The sequence below is a fragment of the Eumetopias jubatus genome, unplaced genomic scaffold (assembly GCF_037043125.1).
Source record: "Eumetopias jubatus isolate StellerSeaLion01/CBP00866 unplaced genomic scaffold, mEumJub1_p1.0 scaffold_15, whole genome shotgun sequence".
In the NCBI taxonomy this organism is placed as follows: domain Eukaryota; kingdom Metazoa; phylum Chordata; class Mammalia; order Carnivora; family Otariidae; genus Eumetopias; species Eumetopias jubatus.
This window is the reverse complement of record NW_028274821.1, coordinates 28,462,762-28,489,885: the sequence shown is the minus strand read 5'-3', so window position 1 is coordinate 28,489,885 and position 27,124 is coordinate 28,462,762. Positions and strand designations below refer to the sequence as shown.

The window sequence follows — 27,124 nt, the reverse complement described above, 5'->3', positions numbered from 1 at the left end:
TTTTCCTCTACAGCTCTTCCGGCTTATCTAACATACCAAACTCTGGTTGGTTTATTTTTTATTGTCTCTGTTAAAATGTAAGGTCAAAGAAGGCAGGAGTTTTGTCTGTTCAGGCTCCGTCCCCAGCGCAGCACAGGACAGTGCCCTGCATACAGTAGGTGCTCAATAAATGTTCCACAAATAAGTGCATGAACCGGCTTAAGACAACCGTGTTGTGGCTACAAAGAGATCAGGATGTGGTCTGCGGAGTCTCTGGCCTCAGTGCGGCATTCAGCGGACACTTCCCTGTGTCTGCGACTGTTTTTTTTTTTCTGCCAAACGCAGATACTGAAAACTCTGGTCTCCAATAGTTCTGGAATTCTAGGAATCCTTTAGAGAAGAGGCCAGAATGAACGCTCCAGCCAAGGGCCATCAGACCAGTGAGGGACAGGGAATCCACTTCTCCCGGGTTGGTGAGAAGAGCCGGAGGGCAGGGAGCAGGGGGCAGGTGGTGACGGGGTTTGGGGGCCGCGGGGACGGCGGGCGGCGGCTAGAAACGCGGGCGGGGAGGCCCCGGAGCGGGCTGGAGCGCCGGCCTCTGCACCGCCCGCGCCGCCGGGAGCCCTGCCTTAACCTGCCCAACTTCCGTCTGACAACTGGAGGGAGGGGTCAGGGCCGGGGACTGGAGGGGGTCGTGCAGGTGGCCCTGAGTGCCGCTCCGCCAAGCCGGGGGCTGTCGGCAGCCGGCGCCGAGGCGTGGCGGGGCGACAGCGGAGGGACCGGGGGCGGCGAGTCGGGGGCAGAGCCTGCGGCGGGGCTCGGGGACGTCACCAGGGGATCGGCGTGGGCGGAGCCGCACTCGGAGCGGGGAGGAGGCCTGGGCGCGGAGGTGTTCCCGGGGGCGGGGGGCGGCGACCCGCGCCTATAGGCTCTCCCGGGACAGGGGGGACCGGGCCTTGGCCGGTTAGGCTCTGAACGGTGCGGACGCTCGGTGCCGTCGCTCCGTCCTCCCGCCGCGTCCTGCCGCCCGCACCTGCCTCGTGCACCTGCCGCCAGGCTCACCGCAGCCCGGCCTCAGCATGACGGACCAGGGGGCCTTCGACACGGATATCGTCACCCTGACCCGCTTCGTCATGGAGGAGGGCAGGAAGGCCCGCGGCACGGGCGAGATGACCCAGCTGCTCAACTCGCTCTGCACGGCGGTCAAAGCCATTTCCACGGCCGTGCGCAAGGCGGGCATTGCGCACCTGTGAGTCAGGCCTCCAGGCCATCGGGCCACGCTCTGTCTGTCTGTCCTGTTGGGGATCTGCCTGGGAGTCTGATGTGTGGTCCCCTGGACCAGCTGCTGTCAGCCTGCCTGCCTCTCTGGCAGATGGGAGTCTGTCTGTCTCTCTGTCTCTTTCCCTGGTAGCCCCTCTCTCACAAGGCTTGTCCAACTGCGCCCAATCCCTGGTTCCCCCTCCCTTGAGCTTGGGAGTGCCCCCACCGGGGGTGGGGGGGGAACCTGGCTCACAGTTCACACCTGCCTCCATCCAGCAGCCCTCTCCCTTGGGCTGAGCAGCCTGCCTTTGCACCAGCTGTCAGCCTCCTCCTGATGAAACAGGCTGGCCAGGCTGAGCCCCTGGCCAACCCACCATACCCAACTTAGCCTCACACAGGAAAGTACCTGCACCGGTACTTCCTTTCCCTTTCACTCCTTTTCCCTCCTTTCTCCCTCTGGAATTGGGGTCCCAAGTCAGGTTTCTGATTTAGTATCTCCTTGACCCTAAACAAGTCCCGTTAGGAGCAAAGGAAGCCCAGGGCAGGCTGGGAGGAAGCCTGCATGCCCAGAGCTCTCAGGAGCAGAGATGCTTGTGTGCAAAGGGCTGCGGTAGGTCTGGGGTGGGGCCTGAGATTCTGCATTTCTACAAAGTTCTGTGGTAGGTGGAACAGATGCTGAGGTTTGAAGCTCACATTGTGTGTAGCAGAGGAATCACGGGACATGGGGATTCAACGGGCACCTTCTTATGAGACTTTTTGTAAGTAACACAAATTTCCCTTTGGTTTATTCTGGTGTGCACACGTATTTTATATTTAGACTGATCCTCACTTTAGCTGAAGCGTCCCTGGGTTTTCAGACTGCCCGCACTGCTTCCTAACGTTTCCTGCACTTCGGAACACTATAAAGATGTGCACGATGCTCATAGCTGATCTGAAAGAGTATAACCCGCACAACCTGAATTCCTTTTCCGGGAAGCTGTTTGGCTTCAGCCCCATGCTGTGGGTTGGTGGAGCTAACTCTTAAGAAAGGAGTGTTGGGCAAAAAAAAAAAAAGGAGTGTTGATGACATTTATTTTCAGATGTCAAACGGAGACAGGCCTTGCTGGGATAGGGACGAGTACATTAGGAAGGTGGTGGCTCCTTTACTATTTCTTCTAGAACCCCCCTTAATAATACATTTCTATGGAGCCTTTGCCCTAGGAAATACACTCAGTTAAAATCTTAGTTCATATTTAATTTACGAGTATAGGTGTTCTCATCACCTTCCTTGCCTTTGAGGACCAGTGAGCTTTGTTAAAAAGAGCGCTTGGCATTCCTTGTATTATTTAAAAAATGTGTCAGTACCTTTCACCACCCCTCAAAAGACTCAGAAACACAACATCTGCTCTGAGGTATATCTTTCCCACCTTTTAAGTAACCTTAGATATTGGGATCTTGCATAGAGGGACCTGGACAAAGGGTGCTAATTTTGGCTAAATAAAATATGTATATTTTTAGGCTAGATAGTTGTATACCAGGTTTTTAAAAGATACTGCTGTTGTTGTTACCATAAGCTACCTAAAAAGTTGCACTCCTCGGCAAAAGTTCAAACCACTCAAAGAAACACAAAGGAAAAAGTAAAACCCACCTCATATCTATTCCCAGGGGTACCGACTGTTAATAATTTACTGGTCATTTTCCCAGCTACTCCTTTATACTCATACGAGTTTATGAATTGATATATATTTACATAGACCTCTATGTAAATAGCAAACAAATGGCAGCATACTTTATATAATTCTGCACTTTGCTTTCATCATTCAATAATATAAAATAAACATCCTTCAATGGAGGATATAAATATAAATCCACCTCCCCCTTTGTAACTGTTGTGTAGTGTTGTGTAGTGTTCCATGAGCTCTTTAACTCTTCCTCTAGGTTTGGCCATTTTGCAGAACTTCGTTTCAAATAGTGTTGTACCTGTGGAGCAGGGGTTGATGCCTGCTTGTGTGGGTGGTTGACAGGGCATGAGCCAGAATCTGGACACTTCTTTACTCCTGTGGGAAAATAAGAATTTGGCTATCTCAGTATGACGTGTAGTCAGTTGGGCAGACAGCAATAAGACAATATATCAAGCCAGTCCTCCAAATCACATTCATTATTGGCTTTGCTATCCTGGATGAAAAGGCCCGTGTGCCTGCAAGTGACTTGCTATGGCCGAAGGCTTGACCTCGAAGGGCATGTACCCAGACGAACAAGATGATTGCAGATTTGCAAGAACCTCACAGGAACCGGCTTATGGAGCTCAGCCATGATGTCTCGCCAGGGAGGGACACATTAGGAGTTTAAGCGTAGAGCCTGGAGCCTCCCCCCCTCTGTCAACAAACAGTTGCTGTTGTAGCTGGTGTCCTTGTGGTTAATAAGACATCCATAGAGTCATAGAGTTTTAAGAGTAGAGCCTGGAGCCGCCTCTCTCTCTTTCTCTCCATCAACCAACAGTTGCTGTTGCAGCCGGTGTCCTTGTGGTTAATAAGACATTCATAGAATCATAGAGTTTCAAGCTGAAAGACTCAGAAGTCACCCAGTCCAGCCCTTCTTTGTACAGCTGAGGGCCCTGAGGGCAGGGGAGATGAGGTGAGTGGGCCTGTTGTCCAGGCTGCGATTTTTATGCCACATGTGTTGGACTTTATTTTTCAGAAGTCAGTTAAAACTCGTCCAACTCTAAATCTCACCAATTAATTTTATTTTTGATGTGAATTAAGAATTGTATCTCAAGAAGCCATTGCCTTCTGGAAAACCTGTTCTTGAAGCCTTATTTCTGTGCTTCTGGCTCCCCTCTACCCAGTCCCCAGAGAGAAGGGATGCCGATCCATACAAGAAGCAACCAGCGTTTTGTTCTCCCAGGAGAACAGTCACCAGCCTATAAGTGGATCTGATGAATTCATGGTTCAAATTGAAGTGTTTGCTCACGTCTTTGTTTTCACTCCTTTGGCAGAAAGTGGTTCTCCAGTGGCTTAGGCTTTTGCTTTAGGCATGTGGAGTTGACTTTCTTTTGTACGTGTTTCTAAATCACTGCTTGAATAATTCACTGGCTCTGTTTAGTTCAACAAAATGTGTTGAACACCCACAATGTACAAAATTCTAGATGAGATTGAGAGATGAGAACAACAGAGCCTATGCTGTTAGACAAGTATGGAATTAGTTATAAAACACAATAGAGATCCTGAAAGGTGCTTTCATAGAGGTACCAGAAATACAATGTGGATGGACACGAAGGATTGTGGGGCATCGAGATGAGCATGGCAATGGGCAACGGTCCTAAGGCCTGATGGCTGGAGAGCATTCAGTTTTGCAAAGAAAAGTAAGGGGTGGGAAAATATTTCTGGAAAATGTGCTCATTCAGTTTGACTCAAGCATGGAGCACATGTGGAGGGGTGTTTGTGGATGTGAAATTACAAGTGCATTGGGGAGCATCTGACAGCAGGGGTGAATACTTGATATTTTGGGGGGAGTATGCAAAGGGGAGAGTACAAGTTTTTGAGTAGGTCAGTGGTATGATTAGCGACTAATCTGGGGAGGCTATGGCTGGAAGTACAGAATTGGAAGAAAGAAAGCTGAAACATGGGGAGAACCCACTAAGGCTGGGGGGTGAAGAAAGCATTGGAGGGGAGAGCCTGGGGGAAGTCTTGAGTGTGGACTGAGTGAGAACGGCAGCCAAGTTCTCAAAGAACAGGTTCTAGCAATTGAGAGCAGGTCCACACCGTTAAAACACGAAGCAAAACAAATACCAAATATAGAATTCCAAAGCAGAAGCTGGTTTTAGAGGCTGGGGATGGATGACAAGATGATCCCGACATTTTGGAAACGTTGAACTTGAGGTGTTGGAGCGCTATCCAGTTGGAGGTGTCGTCCAGCCTGCAGTTGGATGGGCTTTGTGAAATTAGAGCAGGAAGCCCTTCCTCAAGATTTGGCCCCTGGCTTTTGGCACCTTTGCCCTGAGGCAGAGAGGAAGAAGAGAAGAAAATCAGGACCGAATTTCATAGAACAGGAACACGCACATTTTGGGGAGCAATGGAGCTGGGCTCAGAGTCCTGGCTCTGCCGTTCAGCTTCTGTGAGGATGTTGGCAATTGATGTAATAACTCTGAGCCTTGGTTTCCCCAGTGGTAAGACGGAGACCACTGTTTTTTCCAACCTCAGAGAGTTGTGTGAGGATGAGCTGAGTTCATTAAACAGGTGCCAATATTGTCATAATTTTCCTAGGCTGAAGATTATGATTATATATATTTTTAAAAATTGAGATATCTTTCTATTTTGGGCTGGCATGAACACAAGCCAAGGTTGGGGTTTGTGACCTTTGAAAGCTGCTCTGGTTGGCATCTCTTCTTCAAGGAATTTCTGCTCTGACCCTTTTGGATTTTCTGTCTGGGTGAACGTTTGGTCATTTACCTTGGAATCAGTCAATAACAGGTCATGTTACCTTCAACTTTCGTGATAAGAATTAAATAATAATCTGCCTTCCTTTCTCTTCAGTTGGGTGTTCTGAAAATGAGCTCGTTCACTTCGTTCTTTTGTGTGGTGTCTAGCCTGCGGCCTGCTTCCCGCTGCCCCGTTGACACCGGGAGGAAATGCTACGGAAGCTTTCTTCCTGGGAGTAGCCCTGCCTCCAGCCCTGTGTCTTCAGAAATGTTGCTAAAGGCAGCTTTCTCCTGATCATCATAAATGACAAACTTTACGGCTCATCCATTCTAGAAATCATGTGCAAATTTGAAACACAATGCTACTATTTAATCCAAATTTCTAGGGCTTTTAAAATGCTGGCCAAGTTTAACCTGTCCTTTTATATGAATTAAAAAATTATTCATTTAGGAGTTCCCTATTATATGAATTAAAGCGACATAGCTTTTTTTCAAATTTTTGGTGAGGTTTACGGTAAAAGGAAAGAAGAGATATTGTAGGTAGCAGCTCTTCAAACTGATTTTTGCTCCCAACCTCCAGAAAGAGAACTCTTGTGTCTCTAGGGGTTTAAAAAGGAACAATCAAAAGGGCTCAGACTCTCACAGGACGCTCCCACCCTTGAACTGCTTGGACTGCCAGGCCAACTAATTTGAATAAAAATGAAGTGAAATGTCTAGGCATTTCAAATGAAATACTCTGCCCAGTAGGACTCTGGTCAAATGCAAACCTCAAGCGCTTTCCTTTGTTGCCAGTTACCTGTGACACTGTTCTGCACTGGGTGACTTCCAGAAGTTGCCTGCCAAACTGGTCTAGAGGTCCTGGTTTCCCCCTCCCCCTGCATCAGCCAAAGTTTACTTAGCGGATGTCTGTGGGGCTCCGTTGAGAACAACATGGCTGCCATTTGGTCGCTGGGAACCAGGTGCATCAGTGGATTAACCCTCATCCTTCATCCTTACAAAATCTGGAAACAGAATCTATCAGGGAGTTGAGACACTTTGATATATAATCAGTAAGAGGGAAAGGCAGACTTTGGACCCAGGTGTCTCTCGTGTGGTGTTCTCGCTAGGACCCACCTTGCTTCTCAGCATGGTTGTATTATTGCCAAGAAAAATTGGGATGGGAATGGGACAGATAACACTTCTTGCTCACTTGCCTATATATGCCAGACTCTGTTCTAAGCCTGCCTCCCCCATATACTATGAAGTAGATATACTTATTCCCATTTTACAGACGAACCAAAGGTCAGAGATGCTAAGGGACTTTCCCAGGCTTGCTTAGCAGGTGACAGAGCTAGGATTTGAACTCCAGTGAGCTAGAGTCCCAGCCCATGGAGTAAAGCCAGTAATATTCCCTTTCCCTCTGGTGTAACTTGAATTTAGGAAAAGCTTCCTTGGTAGATCAAGTCACCTGCTCAGTCAAAATGAATGTCTCTGTCCCTGCATGATCAGTGCCCAACTGCTACGGAGTCCTTCTCTGGGTGGGGTGGAGGAAGGAGTTTAGCCTAGAGGTTTACAACTTGCTTGAGTCCACCCATTTTCTTCACCCTTAGGCTCGTTTCTCTTTCTCAACTGATTGTAAGGAGTAGTTGGCTTCTGGAAGGCTTTTTTGACAGTTGGGTGATGGTTTCCCCACATCCCTGCAGCCTCAGTTGCTTTCTGATTTGGGCCCCAGGGAACAGTACATTGGGAACCGATCTAAAAAAGAGTCTGGTGGTGTGTGAGAGGGTGGTTGGTGCCATGCCCTCCTGTTCACAACAGCTGGTACAAAAGTTGCTTCTAAACCAGGCCAGGCTTCCGGCCTCTGCTGGGCAATCCTGGAGTCTGCCTAGAATTCCAGTTTAGGGAACACAGTTGATTGGTTTTGCAAGCCCTAGTTCAAGTGGCCAGGCAAAGGCATGGGCACCTCCCTAGAAGCCAAGGCCCGTATCTGCTACCAGTTCTGTAGGCCGGCAGGTGACACTGCTCTCTGCTTGTGGCCATCAGAATACACAGAGAAGCCTCTTTGTCATTTATCCTTTGGGGCCTTTGAGTAATGATGACTGATGAGAATGCAGAAATTTCTTGTTTCAAGCGGGTTTCTGAAAACTTGGGGAGAAAATAAACTCCATGCACTCTTCAGCTAATTAGTTCCTGGAGGGTATTTCTGAAGGCTTTTCTCCTCTGTCAGCATTGCAGGAGTCTTGCCTGCTTCTGGCTTTTCACTGAACTGTAGAAACCTGTTCCCTCAGGGACACCTTGCAGCTCTTCTGCGGGCCCCTCCTGTGGTGTGTTGGAGAAGCCTGACTGAGCATTCGCCTAGCCTGGCTCCTCATCCCTGAGCAAGTAACGCAGGGTGGTGTGACAAACCTGAGTCACGGCTAACTTGATGTGACAAGACAAAATGCAAGGAATACCCAGTGATGGGATATAAACTTGGTTGTAATTACTATGGACATGGTGATCTGGGAACCCATTTTCCTGAACCCTGATTCTACTTTAGGATCGCTTTCCTTTGCCTTTAAGACCGTCTTACCACGTCTCACCAGGGGAATCCCTCCCACCAGATGTCCTGGGAAAGTTATAAAGTACCTGAATTTTGAGTTTGAGGGGCCCAGAATATTCTATCTCCATAGTGTTTTTTTAAATTAAAAATTTATTTTATTTATTTATTTTTATTTTTATGCTTCACAAGCACCTGGGGGATCGCTGGAAAAGGGTCCTGGTTAGAACAGAGGAGGGACCTTCCATGGGGTCAAGAGGAGGGGAGGAAAGGTAACTACCCGACCTTGAGGGAGCTGGAAAGGGAGAAGTGGCCGGTGATCTGCAATAGTTTGGCAGGGAAGGTGGCTATTCCGGTGCCAGGTGTAGCGAGTGTCCCCAGAGTGTCAGAGTGTTCATCCCGCAGTGTGTTACATGGTGCACTCGACTGCCATTACAGACCGGTGGTGCCACCCTCTGTGACCCACAGCAGGAGCTCAGAACCCTGGAGCAGCAGTGAGGAACCTGGCTGGTGGTCTCGACCATTCCAAAGCACTTACTTGTTTACTAGCATGTAAATAAATATAAATATAAATATAAATATAAATATAAATAAATATAAATATAAATATAAATAAATATAAATATAAATATAAATATAAATAAATATAAATAATATATAAATACAAATATAAATAAATATAAATAAATATAAATATAAATATAAATAAATATAAATATAAATAAATATAAATATAAATATAAATATAAATAAATATAAATAATATATAAATACAAATATAAATAAATATAAATAAATATAAATATAAATATAAATATAAATATATAAATATAAATATAAATATAAATAAATATAAATATATAAATATAAATAAATATAAATATAAATATAAATATAAATAAATATAAATATAAATATAAATATAAATATAAATATAAAATATAAAGCACTTACTTGTTACTAGAATATAAGCTCCGTGAGGGCAAGGGCCTCATCCGTGCTGCTCCACACTGTAGCCCTAGCCCTGAGAACAGCTCCTCCAGGACGATAAATACTGGGACCTGAAGGAAAACTCCCGCAGGCCTCTAGGAGGCCTTTGAGGAGAAAGGACCGTGGCCGGACTTCACCTGTCTTGCTGGGTGAGATACCTGAGCAGGTGGGACATGGGCCCAAGTGTGAAATAGGCCTTTCCCACGCCTGTCTCTGGGACCCTGTCCCTCTGCCTCAGCTGCCCCGGCTTCTGTGGCGCTGTCTCCATAGGCCTACCCCTCTGGGGACTGTGCCGATGGCTTCCCCTGGCACTCCCAACGTGTGGAATGACTTTGAAAGTCGGTTGCTCCTATGTTCCCTCAGACTCAGGTTTTTGCTTTCCTCAGTGAATGCCATTCATTCGTGCAGCAAGTATTTATTGAGGGCCTACTGTGTGCTGGAAGCTGGGGCACAATGGAGGAAAACATACCCTCTGTCTTCCCCATCGGAGTGAAGGATAAACCGACCATGCTAACATGATGTGGGGTGAAGCCTGGGAGTCTCCGAGACTCCCCCCCCGCCCCCCACAGCAGGTGCAGATCCCTAATGAGGGCTCCCTTGAGAGAGCAAACCAAGGTAATGCACGTTTTTTCTCACCTATTAGATGCCAAGGGCTGTGCTAAGCCCTTTGCATGTCTCACCTCATGGAATCCTCTAGCACCGCCCAAAGTATCCTTGCCTTCAGGGGGCACGCGCACCCAAGGAGACAGGACAAGTGACTTGCAGAGGTGGGGTCTGAGCCAGGTTCCTGTCAGGAAGCTCAGGCTCCTTTCCATCAGCCTGTTCGCCTTCCTGAATTATCAGTGCCTTTCAGTGAGGACATCTCAGGCGAGGAAGGAGTGACAGTTAGGGCCCGTGGGGCCAGCTAGGGAGATGTATTTGGGTTGGTGGCCCTGCCAAGCCCCTCTCGTTCCACCCAGAATTTGGCTGCCTTCTTTCTCTACCGGCATCGGCCTCAACTGCAAGTGTGGCAGACTCTTGGTCTTCTACTCATGAACGAGGAGCGACATGGCGGGAGGGGGAGCAGCGGGCCCCGGGCTGGGAGGACGAGATGCTCTTTACAGGGGGGCAAGGGAATGACACGGAAGCGACCCTGGAGGTGGGCTTGCTGTGAAGCCAGAGTTACCTCCTGGAGCCAATCAGGCCAGGCCAGGCGTCTGGGTTGGGACGGTCCCTGGTGTCGGCTGCGTTTTGTTCAGCCAGAGACAAGCGAGTTCTGTCTGTCGAAAGAAGATGCATCTGCAGGAGTTGAAGCAAGGGCCGCTGTGACCACTGGCTCCCAGGCGAGTGCTCCTGACCTTGTCAGCCAAGGCCCGCGTCCGGGCCCCTCAGCGGTTGGGCGGCGTCTTCCATCTCCTGCTGTCTCTGCTCTCGGCTGTGCCTCCTTTCTCGCAAACGGTTCCCCTCCTTTCAGTATTCCCGTCCGAGCCCCGCTAGGACAGCCTGCCTCTTCCTCCGTTCCCACAAACTAGGCTGCATTTTGCACGAGCCACTCCAATTCTGGGAATTCTGCAGCTACTGACTTCCAGGTACCTTGAAAGTAGAGTAGAGACTCCGGACTTTTCACGCCGGCAGCCGGAGGACTCCTGCCCGCGAGGGATTCGGAGCGAGATTTTCACCTCTGCTCTGCTTCTCGGGTTTGGACAAGCCCGTCGGTGTCTGCGAATGAGCTTCCTTCTCTATCAAATGAGGGGGTGGGGCCAGTCCATATTGTCTCTTAGGAACTTTTCACCTCTGAAATCATAGCATCCCTTGGCTTAGCTCACATCTCAGGCTCCCTCCTAACCCAGAAGTTTTCCTTTCTTGCTGTACCTCTCCGCTGATTGATTATGTGCTAACCTGTGCATTCAAGGGTAAAAACTGGTTTTGGGGGGAGGTGAAGAAAAATCAATCTTTATAATATATGAGGTACAGATACACACTATATTTGTGGTGGTAAAGTTTCATGGAGGAGTGTGATTAGGGAAAAAAAGCTAAAAAGTCTTCTTAGAGGCCATTAAAGAAAGGTTGAGAAACACGGATTTACCCACAAAGGTGTGCTGGGTACGTGACACACTGGAAAGGTGACTCCTTGTTAGGAGTCAGTCTGGGGTGGGGATGACCATTCTTCTTGTTTTGTTTCTCCCAAACCACGTGTCGTCTTTTCTGTCTTCTAAATCCTACTAAACACCTGCTTTCAGTGGGTTTATGGGTGCATGGCACATCCTGGTGGTCATGGCTTATATTTTTGTGACTTTTCTTCCTTCTAGTTATGGAATCGCTGGCTCTACCAACGTGACCGGTGATCAAGTGAAGAAGCTGGATGTCCTCTCCAATGACCTGGTTATTAACATGTTAAAGTCATCCTTTGCCACCTGCGTTCTTGTGTCAGAAGAAGATAAGCACGCCATTATAGTAGAGCCCGAGAAAAGGGTGGGTCTGCATTTCTACTGTGGGGGGTGGTGTTCAGTGTAACCATCATCCTGGCTTTATAAATGGCCCCACTTGCTCAGCCAGGCTGGAGTCCTAGAATCATCCCATATTCCTCCCCATCAGTTACCATTTCACAGATTCTACCTTACTACCATACCTTCCATCTATCCTCCACTGCCCATGCTACCACCATCGTTCGTGCCATTATTACCCGCCCCCCCACGTACTCACGCATTAGAGAGACTCATATGTCCTCATACTCATCCCCACCCCTACATTTTTGTTTTCATGTTCAAGGTTTTTCAAAGTCTGGCTTCTGTTAACTACCTCTTTGTTCTTCATCTCTACCCACCAAATCGCCAACCTTCCCATTCACCTTTCTTGCCAATCTAAACTGCTCTCAGTTCCTATCATTGATTTATGCATTATAACCCATGGGGATCCCATTAATTTGATTGCTCTTTGAAGGCAGAGATGGATTATATTCTTTTCTGTATCCCAGCATCTAGCACAGTACCTTGCTCAACAAGAAATTGTTGTTGAAAAAGTGAATGAAAGCGTATAGCCAGCTTTTGAAGAAGAACAACAATCATAGGATTAAAAAAAAAAAAGTTTGAGATGTGATGTGAAGTTTGATGCGCTTACCATCTTTCCCTGTTTGAGATGAATTGGGGACCGGAACGAGTAGCATTAGAAAAAAGCAATTGGAAGATGAAGTTAAAGAGGTTGCCTGACACCCAGTTTTGACCTTTATAAGAAGGGTGGGGAGCCACATCTGATTAGCTTGTTTTATATTATTCCTAAAATACCACTTAATGATTCAAAGTTCATGTTTTTCTCTGCTGGGCTTCTCAAGGTAGTTGGCAGTTTTAGGCATGTGGACTGAATTTTGTGTTTAATATCCTCTATCAGTTACCCCAAACTTCCCTGACTATAATGTGCCTTGATAATAGGCATGCTTCTGTTTTCCAGATGACAGATTGCTCTGCGTGGGCCAGGGTGATTTGTTAAGAGCAATAGGTCAGGGAATCAGAGAAACCTCTTAATTTGATGCAGATCATTTAAAAACCACATCTTAAAGTGGCCAATCTGGAGATGGAAAATCCCCAGTGGTATTCAGGTTAACTCTCTCTTAAAAAAAAATCTCTGGGACACCAGGGTGGCTCAGTCAGTTAAGCATCGGACTCCTGATTTCTGCTCAGGTCATGATCTCAGGGTTGTGAGATGGAGCCCCGCATTTGGCTGCGCTGAGTGTGGAGCCTGCTTAAGATCCTCTCCTTCTCCTTTTGCCCCTCCTGCCCGATCCCACGCATGCACTCTTTCTAAAAAAAAAAACAAAAAAATCTCTGATTTGTAGCACATACCAATTGCAACTGTGTAAATATGCCCCATAGTTTATTTCAAGCTATCAGCATGACATCACTGAAAGCAGAGTTTGGGAAGAGATGTGCACAATTAGGTCTTGGGCACATATAGCGACCAGCCCCAGCACACCACTGAAAATCTGGTCCACAGAATGAAATTTTGGTAGTCCCACCACGACAGAGGGTTATGCCCTTTGGGAATCACAGTAGGGTTGTTGTTGGGAACTCTGTGCACTGCAACCACATGTCATCTATAGGACGTGCATGAGAAGTTTTTTCAAATAGATCTTAATGTTATCTTTGCTTCAGCTAAGGAATTGTTACTTTTTTTCCCTTTCCGTTGTGAATAAAGAGAAATTAGTGACTAGCCTCGTTTCTTTTTTTCCTTTGGCTGCCAGGAAACTCAAATCAAAATTATGATTCATCTATATCAGCAGTGTAGGAAACTGACTTATTTTTCTGTATCATCATCTTCATCTAGACCTGCTATTCTAAGTTATGTTTTCTCTGCCTAGTGATCCTTTGGGACAGATGTTTTGTTGTTTTTGTTCTGTATGCCACCTCATACCTTCTATGACAGACAAATCAGATTCACATTTCTTGAACTTTCTCCTAGATTCCCTTGTTTTATCCCCTTTGTGTATGCTCTTTGTTTTGTTATAATTTTAAAAGTAAAGTTGTATTTCTTTTTTTTTTTTTTTTTTTTTTGCTCAGGGTAAGTATGTGGTCTGTTTTGATCCCCTGGATGGATCTTCCAATATTGACTGCCTTGCGTCCATTGGAACAATTTTTGGCATCTACAAAAAGGTAAAATGTAATATATCGAGCCCCTGGTTTGAGATAAAAAGTTAAGGTTGACATCCAGTACTATTTCACTTTTGGTGGAGCGGGCAGAATGTAGGTCATGAAACTCTCTGAGGTTTGAAATAGGTTTATATCTCAGGTTCTGACTTTTCCAGCCTTAACTGCTTGCTGATGATCCATTAAGTGGTTTAAAAGAAAATATAGTAAAACACGGGGGGGAGAGAAAGATATTTCACTTTTGTAACTATATCTTTCTTACGATGGAAAATGAGAGTAAAAATAAGAGAAAATATAGATTAGTTACGGTGATCATACTGTGTGAACTGAGAATTATGAGTATAACAAGAGATTATTTATGTCAAAACTGTCCTTTAAATTGTCTGAATCGGGGTCTGCAAACCAAGACTCCCTGGGGCTAAATCCAGCTTGTTGTCTGATTTGTATGGCCTGGGAGCAGAAAATGCCCTCTTTTCATTTTTAAATGGCTGAAAAAGAGTCTAAAGACTAATATTTTATGACCCGTGTCATTCATATAAAATTTAATTTTCACTGTCCATAAATAAAGTTTTAATGGCATATGGTCAACTCATTTGTTCACATACTGCCCTTGGCTGATTTTGAGCCACACCGGCAGGGTAAAGCAGTTGTGATAGAGACGGTGATGGTAAAGCCTCGAATGTTTACTGTCTGTCCCTTTGTGGAAAGTTTGCTGCGCACTGGTGCAGCATGGGACCCGGACTCCTGCCCTGGGTCTTTCTCACCTGTGTGAGCCTCTCCTTCTTTTCCTTTGCGTGTGTGCGTGTGTGCATGTGTGGGTGTGCACACGCGCGTGTGGGTGTTGGAACAACTCAAGTACACAGACAAGTGAAAAACAGAATGTATACCCATGGGCCCATCGTAAACATTATGAAATCTAAAATACGTCATCTTGGCTTCAGCCCTTCTTGTGTTATTTTAGAAATAAAACCTCACAGACGTGGTTGAGCCTGAGCCCGTTTCTTCATCTCAGTGGATGAGGCAGCTTAGTTCAGCTGGTCTCTGAGCTTCCTCCCAGCTCTCTTGTTCCAGCAGACAGAGGCCACAGCTTGAGATGCAAGACCACAATTCATACCTTATTTCTCAGAGTGACTTGTCTAGTATTATACGTAATCTCCTTCCAAACACATGGCCACCACCGGATGGTTTTCTTTCATCACTGGAATGGATTTTGCTCTTTTGTCTTGGCCTAGAGGCAGATCCACATGGAGATCAATTTGAGTAATAGAAGGTTTTAATGCTTGTAACAAAAAGGCAAAGGCAACAGCTCTGCTATTTTCCAGGTCAGACCGTGAAACATACCATTCCTGTTATAAACATGGAGGGAGGTAATTTTCCCTACAAAGTATCAAATCTATAGTAGTGCAAGAGAGGTTCCTAGCAAAATTCTTCCTGTAAGGGAAGCCTCCTGCTTAATGACTTAACCAAAACTACAGGGGTGCTGATGTTTGCCTCCCCCAGTCTCCACCTCAGCCCCCTCAGGAAAGACTTTTAAGGAAAGAAAAATCCCTAGAAAACTGAGAGCCAGAAAACTAGCTATCACCTAAAAAAAAATCAAACCAGCTTGCAATAGCAGCTTGAGTCATGAATGCTAAAACTCAAGTCTCCATGCTCTTCTTAAGAAACCTGAAGTGGCTCTCTGAAAAGACTGGGGAAAAAAAAATGAGTGTGACACCCACCTTTATGCCATTGCAGTTTTTTTATTATTTTATTTTATTTTAGATTTTATTTATTCATTTGAGACACACAGATACAGAGAGAGCGAGCATGAGCAGGGGCGGAGACAGAGGGAGAGGGAGAAGCAGGCTCCCTGCTGAGCCAGGAGCCTGACGTGGGGCTCGATTCCAGGACCCTGGAATCATGACCTGAGCTGAAGGCAAAAACATTAACTATCTGAGCCACCCAGGCGCCCCGCCATTGCAGTTTTTAAACATCTTATTGATTGTTTGAAACCATTTGAAGGCTTATGGGGCGTAAACATTGATGTGACTGATGCTTCAAATGACACATTTCTTGCTTTCTGCATTGATGGTTCTGGGCTCGAAGTCATCTCCTTAGGCCACAGCATTGGTAACTGAATCTGGCAACAGTGATCAGGCCTTGCCCACATGATGCCTGGAAACAGGTTCCAGAGGTATCTCAAAGGGCACATGGTCCAGTCCCAGAGAGTTCCTGCCGAGGAGACACTCAGAAGGGGTAGAATTCTCCTGAGGTTGAGTGACTATCATCTTTAGAACGTTTGCCCACATATTGAATCAACATATTTCCCTATTGCTCATTTGGCCTTTTAGAGCATCCGAAAATAAGGTTTTTTTTGTTTTGTTTTGTTTTTGTTTTAGCGTGTTTGGAAATGGCTTTCCTGCTCTGTCCTCCCTTCTTTTTAAAAAATATTTTTTTTAAGCTAAACATCTTTCGTATGAGAAGATTTTAGACCTCTCTCTAGTGTGGTCACCCTATACTGGACATAATCTAATTTGCAACATCCTTTAAAAAAATATCCAGTCCCCACAACTAAACACAGAGTTTCAAAAGTGCTCTAGCAGTTTCAGAATCCAGTTCAAGTCCTCTGAGCACAGCGAGACTTAAAGACTTATTAATTAATAACCATATGGAATGTAGCTTCCAGACATTGACACTTGCAGTTCTATGGAATCTCGGGCAAGGTAGCTGTGAGCCTCTTGTTTCCTTATCTGTAAAGGGGAGGTACTGAAAATTAGGAATAATGCCCTGAAAATAGTACCTGGCACATAAAAAGTGCTTGATAAGTATTAGCTATTAATATTACTTGTTTTGTGTATTAATATTCAGTGGACAGTATCAGAACTCTAACTTAAGGAAGGAATGAAAAAAAGGAGGGAGGGAGGAAGGAAAAGAAGGAAGGGAGAAGAAAATTACTGGTTTTCATAACTAGAAAGCCCAATGGATAGATTTGCTTCAGGTGCTGCTGCATTGAGGGCCTCAGACCATGCCATCAGGAGACACTTCCTCTCTCTCTCTCTCTCTACTACGTTCCTCCACTCTCGTGGGCGAACGGTGGCCAGCAAGTCCAGGCTCACACCCAGCCCTCTCAATAAGTCAAGCGAAAGATGCAACCCTCTCTTCCAACAATTCCAACAGGAATGTCATCTCATTGGATCTGATTGGCTTGGCTTAGGTCACGTGGCCGTGCCGTAGCCAATCACTATGGCCTGAGGCATGCGATGATTTAGTTGGCCCGGCCGGGTCATGTGCCCCTCCCGAGAGCTGAGGGCAAGGGAGGCGGTATCTTAAGGAGATGAACGTGCAGTTACCAGCGGAAGGGTGGTGGATGCGGCCAGGCAAAACCAGCCCATCTTCACGGCCGATTATAAACTCCTTGAGGGCAGGACATCGTCTTAACGTATGTTTTGCAGGCTAGTAGCCTAGCGCGATAGTAGGTGAATAATATTGGCTGAGTTATGGGGGACTCTCAGAATGCTCTGTGAGCCCTTGTGACAAGACAAGGGGGATACCCACATCGACCAGTTTTTCTCCTCTACCACCCCAAGTCTCCAGAATCCATGGTGTCCTCCCACAAACCAATACCTCCAAGAGGTTGTGGCCCGGGATAGGCAGAGAAAGGTAGGGTCTAGGAGCTTTCTCATTTTGCCAAGGGCTTTATGTGACTTGGTGGGTCCATGAGCACCTGCGTGAGAATGTGATGGATCCCTGGACCAAAGGCCTTCCCTGCTGGGGTTTGAAGGAAGGAATTCACGCATTAGAAAGATCAGGATAGGAAAGGATTTCTCCTCATGCATGATTCCATGGCATTATTTTTTCTTTGAGTGTGTGGATCATAGACGGTGTTACCATTTCTTACTCTGTGGCAGTCAGAGAGTAAGATTATTAGGTGACAACATTTCAGGAAAGGCTGTTTACTCTTGCACCTTTGGCACGGGCAGGTGTGGATGGTTCTGGGTGAGGTGGATCTCTGAGGGATTTTTCTTAGGGGAGAAGTGATGATTCCCAACCTTTAGGGGCTCCCAGCCAACTCTTTTGTCTACGTATTGCCGGTCTGACTTCTCACGGCCCTAGCAGGGTTAAGTAGTTGTGACAGAGGGTAGTTGGAGGCCCGGATCCTCCCCTATGTCACTGGCTTTGAAGGAAGCTGGTTCTTTTTTTATTTGGAGTTTGGGTAAACAACTCAAATTTTTGATAGTATGTTTAGTGTTGTGTTTAGATGCAATGCACTATTCTGTGAACACAAAGCAAACTAAATCAAGTAACTTGACCTAACCCAACCAACTGACCAACCAACGAGCCACCTATGTGAAAACCGTTTATTAAACACAAGGAGTGGGGATGAGGGGGAAAAGGAGAGAAATGTCCTTATGACTCTGCCTTTTACATAAACTTCGGTGTCAGAGTCACGTATGGTGCACAATAAAATGCAGATTCTCAGGAACACCCCCCCCTTAGAAAGTCTGGCTTAGTAAGCCTAGGCTGCACCCCCAGGATATGCATTTTTAATAAGTGTCCCAGGTGATTATGATGCACGTGGTCTCTGGACCACACTTTCAAAAAGTTCCAGAAAAAAAATTACCAGGAATGTTTTTGCTGGGATGACCTCCATTTCCAGCATTGTGATATGGATGCTCATACTTGTTTTTAGCTACAGGAATCTCTGGTTGGGGAAGGAATAAATGAAATTGGCAGAAATTGCCCATTTTCATTTCTGTTTAAATTCAAGTAGAGAGGATTCAAGCTGAAAGATTTGTTTGGGGTTGTTTTGAGGACCAAAGAAGCCAATCAAGTGTTAATAAAGAAGATCATTATCTTCTTATCATTATCAACCTTTGACTAGGAGATATGCCCTTAAGGTGTCCCCTTCCTTAGTATCAAACTGTGGTCACATGACCCACTGGACTGTGTTTTTAATGAAACAAAATAGGAAAGATTAGAGTGCATGTTCTAAGTGTAAGCGTTGCTTTGTTTGTGTAGTTGTGTGTGTGTGTGTGTTGGTACTGGTTTGTGGCGTAAATGTATTTTTTACTGTGGGTGTGGTCAAAAAAATGGAAAGCAACTGCCCTACTCTGTACTGATACTGGAGAGATATTCCAAGTCCCTGCATTTCTGAGAATTGCTTGGATGCGAGAGTGTCCACTGAGGCACGTGCCGCAACTGGCAAGAACTCATAAAATTGATTTCCTCGCCAGACTAGCAGTCCTGCAGCCCAGTCTTAATATGTTTAAACAAAGATGGAGTAGGCAGGTGGAAGACATTGATGCCTGTAATACGATTAAATTAGTGGGAGCTGGCAAGAAGGCATGCTCTTTTTTGAAAGTGATAATGGAGAAATGAGGGAATATCAAATTAGTAAAATTGGGGGAGGACCCTGATTGGAAAGAAGGATCCAGATGCAGGAAATCTGTAGTATGGGGGCGGGGAGGCTGCCGTGGTAATATAATCAGGATATTACTGATGTGTGGAGGAAGGCCCCGCTGGGAAGATAGCCAGTTGCATTAGGAGAGCGCACCTTGATAATGCATCTTGCTAATGACTGAACTGGAAAAAAGAAACACAACAGAAAACAAAACAAAAAAACATGTTGTTTTCTTTTCTCTCTTGTCCTAGAGTTCAACTGATGAGCCTTCTGAGAAGGATGCTTTGCAGCCAGGCAGGAACCTGGTAGCTGCTGGCTATGCCCTGTACGGCAGTGCCACCATGTTGGTCCTGGCCATGGTGAATGGCGTCAACTGCTTCATGCTGGACCCGGTGAGAGACCCTGTGGGAGGTTGGGTGCTTGGCTGGTGACTGTTTGCAAAGGTCTATTATTTGTGTGGGGGGTGAGAGGGGGTATGTAGAGGTGGGAAATGAGGCCCACAGAGAGCCAGAGATGAGGGAGTGGGCGAAGGGGTGGGGGAGATGGAGGAACCATGTGTACATCACAAGAAGATTACTGAGGTGAGAAATAATATAATAATATGGAATAATAATATTCCAGAGCATAAGGGGGGGGTCTTTGTTCCAAGATTAATTCTGTAGAACAGACATTATTCAACTGACTCATGCCCACTGAGTCCAGGCAGGCCATATAAATGAGTGAGGTGTGCTGGGGAAGGAAGGCCAAGGGCAATGGTGGGGGCAGGGGTAAGCTAGAGAGGTCTAGCAGTTGTTACTATTTGGGAATAGGGGAGCAGTCTTGCCAAGGCTTCCAGTGTCTCAAGAAACGGTGGATTAAAAAAAATGTAATATTTCTAGATTTGTAAAACATATGTGCTAGCCAACTAAAACACATTTATGGACCAGATGGGGCCTGTAGATGGTCTCTTTGCCACCCACTATGTCCATGACTAGCTTGTTTTGCAGAGGTGAACGGGTGTCCCAGCTGATGTAGTGGATTCCCTTGTTTCTTCAGACATAGCTACCAAATCCATTTGACATTGTGCATACGCAGATGAATGCTCTGTGAATGCTTGCAGTTTTGATAAGGCTTTGATAAACTCAAGGAAGAGAATATAAAGAATAAAATGAAGATAAGTCCTCATTCCACCTTAGAGAGAAAAGCTACTTAGTGGAGAGGAGCCCAAGGTGCCATGAAAAATAGTCATTAACAGCTTGAATTTGTGAATGCTTTCTTCCACATGTCTATTACTTGGAGTTATTTATTCAGGTAGATGACAGTTTCAGTGGAGGCTATGAATTGTGGAAAGAAGTCTCTTTCGCTCTTTGGCCCAACTCAACCTACCGTTGAATATGGAATTCAGTAGGTGGGCATGTTCATCATACACTCGATCCAGTGCCCCAAAGGGAAAAGAATTGGGTTTATAAATACCTTTTAGTTTTAGACATGTCCTCCTATGACGGTAATGAAACTTTATTAATTCGGTGCTTTTTGTGGACACACGGAACACAGGGGACACACGGCTGGCTGGAATCGGGCGGGAGACAGGTATAGCTCCTGGTGAGGCCCTGGGCTTTGTGTGCGTGGCAGGTCGTGGCAATGAGAACATAGGCCTTGGCCCCCTGTACTCTTGCACAACTGGACTTTGGCTCCTTGGAAGTACCAGCACTTAATGAATAAACAAAAATAGGAGAACAACACTAGATTAAGCCTCCAAATGGGGCGACCTCAGGGGAACATAGTGGCAGAACCGGAGCAAAGTTCACCCAAGCCCAGTGCACAGTTTCTGGAATCACTGAAGTCTGCAGATGTATGGCTTTGCCAGAGATTTACTGCTTCCCCAGACATTCTTCTAGTGACTTCTCTGTTACCTTTGAGCTGATGGATGTGTAGAAAAAAACGGAATCTTTTCTTGTCTCCAGGTCATAGACTGGTGTCTCTGGGAGTCAGTTTCTGTGTATGTGATAGGCTTTTGCCACCCCGAGTCCTAATGGCCCCTCAGTGTTTGGAAGAACAGCGCAGGTCCGCTGTCATAGTCCCCTGCTGGGGCCACTGCTCCTCCCTCCCACGTCCCCCCCCCCCGCGCCTGCAGGGCGAACCTCAGGACCCCCTCAGCACTTTATATTCATTTTGGCTGGCAGTTTCTGCTCAAAAGACGGAGACAGCTATATGTGCGTTTCCAGCAGGCTTGAACCCTCAGAAGGCTTTCAGGCTCTTGTGTGCGCGTGCAGGAGACTTTCCTCCTTCACATCTTGGATGCTCTGGCCAGGTGCCAGGGCAGGGCGTCGGCGAAGCATGGCTGCAGGAGCTCTGCAGCACCCACTGTGCGATGGCTTGCTTTCAGGTCTTCTTTTGTAAAGATACCTAGCTAGTGAGTTACTTTTCTGATTATAAAAGAACGTTTCTACAGAATTGTGGCCAGAATTTTTGGAAATACAAAAAAACAAAAAACAAAAAACAAACAAAACCATAAAAGAAAAAAAGAATCACTCAGGTTAGACCTTGCAGTGACCACTGTTAATTCTAGTCTTTCTCCTTCCCCTCCTCCATCCTCCTTCCTGCTCTCCTAGGTCCATCCCTCCCTCCCTTCCTTCCTTTCTAGGTCACACTCTCTACCTGCAGGAAGGAATCTCTGCGATGGGGGTGAATGGCTGGGGCACCTCCTTTCTTCTTAGCTCTTGCCTCCGGGGAGCAGCCCCCTCCCGACCAGGGCAGAGCTTCAGTCAGCCTCTTCTCAGGACACGTGGGAGCTCCAAACAGTCCTCAGTCCCGAGCAACAGGAGCTAGGTGACATTTTCCAGATAGCAGTCTCCTCTAAAGCACCTCAGGCCCAGAGGCATCAACTCAGCACCGGAACTTGGTGGCAGGACCGAGTTCTGAGAAATGTTTTGCAGATCAGTGAGCAAAAGCACCCAGAGTTACAGAGGCTGGGAGTCCAGACTCAGGATTCTCTTCTTTTCTGCGGCAGCACAGAGAAGGGACACGTCATCACGGCAGAAATGGAAAGCCGAGAGTGCCCCTGAGCACACTGGTGTGACTCAGTGCCCACCTCTCCTCATACCCCACCTCCTGGCTGCACCAGCAGAATTTTTTTTTTTTTTTTTGCAAAATTGTATATTGCTTTGGACGTACATTTCCCCTGCCCCCCGGGGGGGACAGCTGTTTATTTTTTGTTATCTTATTTTATTATTATTTTCTCTTCCTGATAAATGTACTCTTTAATCCCCATCCCCCGCTTTCCCACCCCCCTGCGCCCCTTCCCGTCTGGTAACCAGCAGTTCGTTCTCTATAAAGAGTCTGTTTCTTGGTTTGTCTCTCTCTTTTTTTTTCCTTGCTCATTTGTTTCTTAAATCCCACATGAGTGGATACACAGTTCTTATTCTCCCTCAGGTTTTGCTGCTGTGTTAGGCATTTCTGCCCTCCCTACTTTTGTCTGTTTTCCTTCTTGTTTTACTGAAACCATTTGAAAGTCCAGTGAAGAGTTTCGATCCGCTGACAACATCTGCAGCAGCCTCTTCTCTCCTCCTGTTTGCTTTTCACCCACTGACTCTTCCCCGGCCCTGTTCACAATTCCTGGAGTGGCAGGTCGGGGACAGGGTGTCCCAGGGCTGGGAGAGGCACCTTGTGCCCCCAGCCTCAGGACCCCCGGTGCAGCACAGCCCGGCCCGGGAGGAAGCAGCTCATCACCTGTCCGTCTCCTTCTCCTTTTCCAGGCCATTGGAGAGTTCATTTTGGTGGATAAAGATGTGAAAATCAAAAAGAAAGGAAAAATCTATAGCCTCAACGAGGGCTATGCCAGGGAGTTCGACCCTGCTGTCACCGAGTATGTCCAGAGGAAGAAGTTCCCCCCGGTAAGTGAGGGCTCTGTGGGAGGTCCCCGAGTTACGCACAGATCTGTTGGTTCATGATTTACCCTGGAGGCTAAAGGTGGCAGGGATGGCAGGGGCTTGGACTCCCGTGTGCACCGACCCCATGGCGAGGTTCCCACCTCGTATTGGGGACTGGAACTGCTGCCCTCGGATGTCAAAGTCCGAGGGTCAATTTCAGCCTCTGCCACTTTCTGCTGGGAGGAGAAAATCAGGACAATAAAGTCGGCCAGATGAGTGAGTCCATGGCAGTAAAACATTTCGCTTTTGTGGTCCCCGATCTCGGATGGTACAGAACACAGTTCTCGTACCCAGGTGCCTGCCCTGGGGTGGCCAGTGGATTTTTGTTCGCCATCTCAAGATTACGAGTGTCCATCTTGGTACCTTTCTGAAGAGGTATCAAGTCACTGAATACAAAGAGAAGAAATGGCTGTTTACAGAGCTAGTTTTATGTAGGAATATCCAATTTTGTCATCCTCTTCAATGCCTTTGAAAGCTGCTATGTGATTAGGAGGAAGCCCAGACCTTCTTAGGATGACGTTCAGGGCCTCCAGGCCGCGCCCAGGCTCTCTTTCCAGCTTATCTCTCCTTCCACCTTACCCTGCATTGCCTTCCCACCCACTGTTCCCTGCACACACAAGTGCACTGGCTTCCTCCCCAGGCCCCAGGTAGATGGCATCTGCCTCTGGGTTGCTGTGCTTTGCTCGGGCAGGTGCCACCCCCCTTGCCTGGCTCCTTGGCTTGGCAAAGTCCTTCTCAGCCTGCAAGGTCCTGCTGAAAGGTACGATTTTGTGATGTCTGTTCCAACCCTGTAGTCAGAATCAACGACACCCTCCTGGGGGCTTCTGCAGGTAATTTGACCCTATTATGAGAGGTGTAAGAGGCAGTCTGTTTCTGCTCCTGGGGCTCAGGATTTTCATCACGTTTCCTAGCGCAGCTCCAAACATGCACCTTGTAGGTGCTCATTACATAAATGATCATTGAACCAGATGGGCAGAAAGGACACAGAACTCTCTTTTCCATGACCTTAATTATTGTTGGTCTTAACCTTGCAGGATAACACAGCCCCTTATGGTGCCAGGTACGTGGGCTCCATGGTGGCTGATGTGCACCGCACCCTGGTCTATGGCGGGATCTTTCTGTACCCTGCGAACAAGAAGAGCCCCAATGGAAAGGTAATCAAATCCCCTGAAAAGTTGTTGAGGGGCGCCTGGGTGGCTCAGTCTTTAAGCGTCTGCCTTCAGCTCAGGTCATGGTCCCAGGGTCCTGGCATTGAGCCCCGCGTCGGGCTCCCTGCTCCACGGGAAGCCTGCTTCTCCCTCTCCCACTCCCCCTGCTTGTGTTCCCTCTCTCACTGTCTCTCTCTCTCTGTCAAATAAATAAAATCTTTAAAAAACAAAATGAAACAAAACAAAAAAACGTGGTTGAGAAGCAGTGGATTCCATTTGCAGCCCAGGGGATTTGATTTAGGAAGAAAGAGATTACAGTAGTTGTTATATTGCTGTTATGCTCTGTAGTACGATGCTGAGGATATCTGTGGGATATTCTTTTCTAGATTGGAGGCTGTCTTAGTTAAAGCCGGGTGATAGTGGCTCGAAATGGTCTCGTGAGAGCCTTTCCATTGCTAAAGATAAGTAACAGTGTTACGGTCAGGATGGGCGCTTCCAGTGGGTGGCCTGGGCAAAATGAATGCCATTCACAATGTGAAATGAAACAGTTCAGCTTCATTACCAAGGCAGAAAATCAAATATGTATCCAAATAGAGGTTTCCTTTGATTGCTTTCAAAAGGCATAAAGTAGAAATAACTAATGAGCTGACTCTGGCTGCTTGGAAAATGATACCTTCCTAGGGAAGGAAAGAATCTCTGGGGAAACCTAGAGCTTTCAGGTGAGCTGTCACCACCGAATGCACTGGTCTGATGCCCACAGTGTCCCGAGCCCGTGGGGTTTGGGGGTGGGGGTGCTGTGATTTCTTACGCCGGCTAAGGGACAGCCCACTTCTCTTCTACACCGTGACAATGTCTTTCCTTCCCAAATATTGTCCCTTTGCTTTCCCCAATAGACAGATTCTTTTTTTTTTTCAAATGTGAGAGAAGGAATGGCAACAAGAATCCCCTTAAGATAGTTAAAAATGTGTATGTTCCAGATATATTCAGATGTCTGTTTACAGCCAGTGGTGTCCTGTTCATTGAAGGCATTCTTACTTACTTAAAACACCACTCTTGCCATCGCCACATCAGGCATCCCCAACCTATGTGATTAGCCTACTCTGTAGCACTTTTCTTTAATGCCTCAAAAAATTGTTTCTTAACATGAATATTGAGGTTCCTCCTTGTTTATTTTCTGTTTTGCAAATCTGGCCATGACACCTGTATGCAAATACAGCCAGGAAACACCTGCAAGAAGCTGTCTGCTCAATAGGCAGACTGCATGAAAATGCAGACAACAAAAAAGTTAATATTTAAAAGTATATGCCAAGATGTATAACACACTCAATCCCAACCCCCGAAGCCTTCAGAGAATTATAAAAGGAATGTGTACAGGGTTGCAAACAATATTATACTGTTTGGAGGAGCCGGTCTGCTTTCCAGATGTCTGCAGCCAGACACTACCATGGATGTTTAATGCTTTTAGAATAGGCAAAGCTCCATCCAAAACACACAGAGTCACTCATTAGATCCAGGTTCCGTGCTATAAAGAGAAGGGAACCATCGGTTCTGCCAAAATGTCATTCAGTCCTGAGTCCAGGTGGTCTGTCTCACATTCGCATCAGGCACTCTATTGCTGACTGTGGCTTGATGAATGGCTTAATTTAACCAAATGGTTAAATTAACTGGTAGGTCTTAAGAGGCAGCCTTGGGGGTGAGGACTATTACAACCTCACAGAAGGAAAGGGAGAGTATCGGTTACCTTGGAAAGTCCCACCAGCTCTGTACTAGTTTGCTATAGAACGCATCCCTTTTCTTTGTAATATTTGCTGGTGTGAGCATGCTGCTTGTGGCTCTTTTTTCCAGTTGAGACTGTTATACGAATGTAACCCAATGGCCTACATCATGGAGAAGGCCGGAGGCTTGGCTACCACTGGGAAGGAAGCTGTACTGGACGTTGTTCCCACTGACATCCACCAGAGGGCGCCAGTCATCTTGGGGTCGCCTGATGACGTGAAGGAGTTCTTGGAGATCTACAAGAAGCACGCTGCCAAATGAAGAACTGGCCTTGCCCACACCAAAAAGAATTGCCATTTATCTGGACCTTTTGCCTCCCACGGTGCTGCCCCTTTCTGGCTCCACACATTTCTAGACAGCAGAAATAAAAAGCATGACTATTTTCACCATCAGATGCTGCCGTATAGTACCTGGTGCTGACGTTCTATCTCAGTAATGCCACTGAGGGCATATTTTGAGTGGGTGGGGGAGAAATAAACATATCCCTTCTAAAAAAGAGTCTTCCTTGGTTTGTGTCAAATAATAGTAGTAGTAATAATAATAGCAGTGAATGCATATCTCAATAGATAACTCATTCAATTTTCACAACCTTATGAATTAGGTAGTCTATACAAACACCCCCTTTCACAGATGATAGACTGGAGAACGGAGAGGGGATGTCATTTTCCCAAGTTTCCAGCCAGTGAGCGGCTGCGCAGGGATATGAACCCAGGTAGTCTGGCCAGGAAACAGTTAATGTATCGCTTCTCCTGCGTGTTGTCCGTTCAGGTCTGAGCACACAGAACTAACCTGGGCAGAGCTCTTTACACCTTCCTGGGTACTGGACTACCCATGTATGACCTGTTGGCCTCACATGTGGGTGTAACCCTCTGAGTCACGAATGAAGGCTTACTACTCAGTGATGACTTTTCTATAAAAACCATAACACTATTGAACAACAAAGCCTAGTCATTCCTAAGGTCTAATTACCATAAGGAAAAAGATTCATCATAAACACAAGATTTAAGGAAATACAATTTGTTGCCAGCAAGTATATTTCTCACTAGGCTCTCTGTAGAAGCAGTTTCTCCCTTAGCTGACCGTGGACTAGTATTCCAAGATCATAGCAAGTTATCTGTTAAACATCTGTGGACTTTCTTGAGCTCTAGATTTA

General features: G+C 46.4%; 1 protein-coding gene across 1 annotated transcript; it reads left to right on the top strand.

Annotated features, from left to right (window-relative positions):
• Positions 1–929: 929 nt before the first annotated feature.
• Positions 930–26,413, top strand: FBP1 (fructose-bisphosphatase 1). Its single transcript, XM_028122281.2, has 7 exons — positions 930–1,228; positions 11,432–11,594; positions 13,673–13,765; positions 19,391–19,531; positions 22,874–23,011; positions 24,082–24,201; positions 26,041–26,413. Exons 1-7 carry the CDS (start codon positions 1,059–1,061, stop codon positions 26,230–26,232), a joined length of 1,017 nt encoding a protein of 338 aa, XP_027978082.2. The 5' UTR covers positions 930–1,058; the 3' UTR covers positions 26,233–26,413.
• The last annotated feature ends 711 nt before the right edge of the window (positions 26,414–27,124 follow it).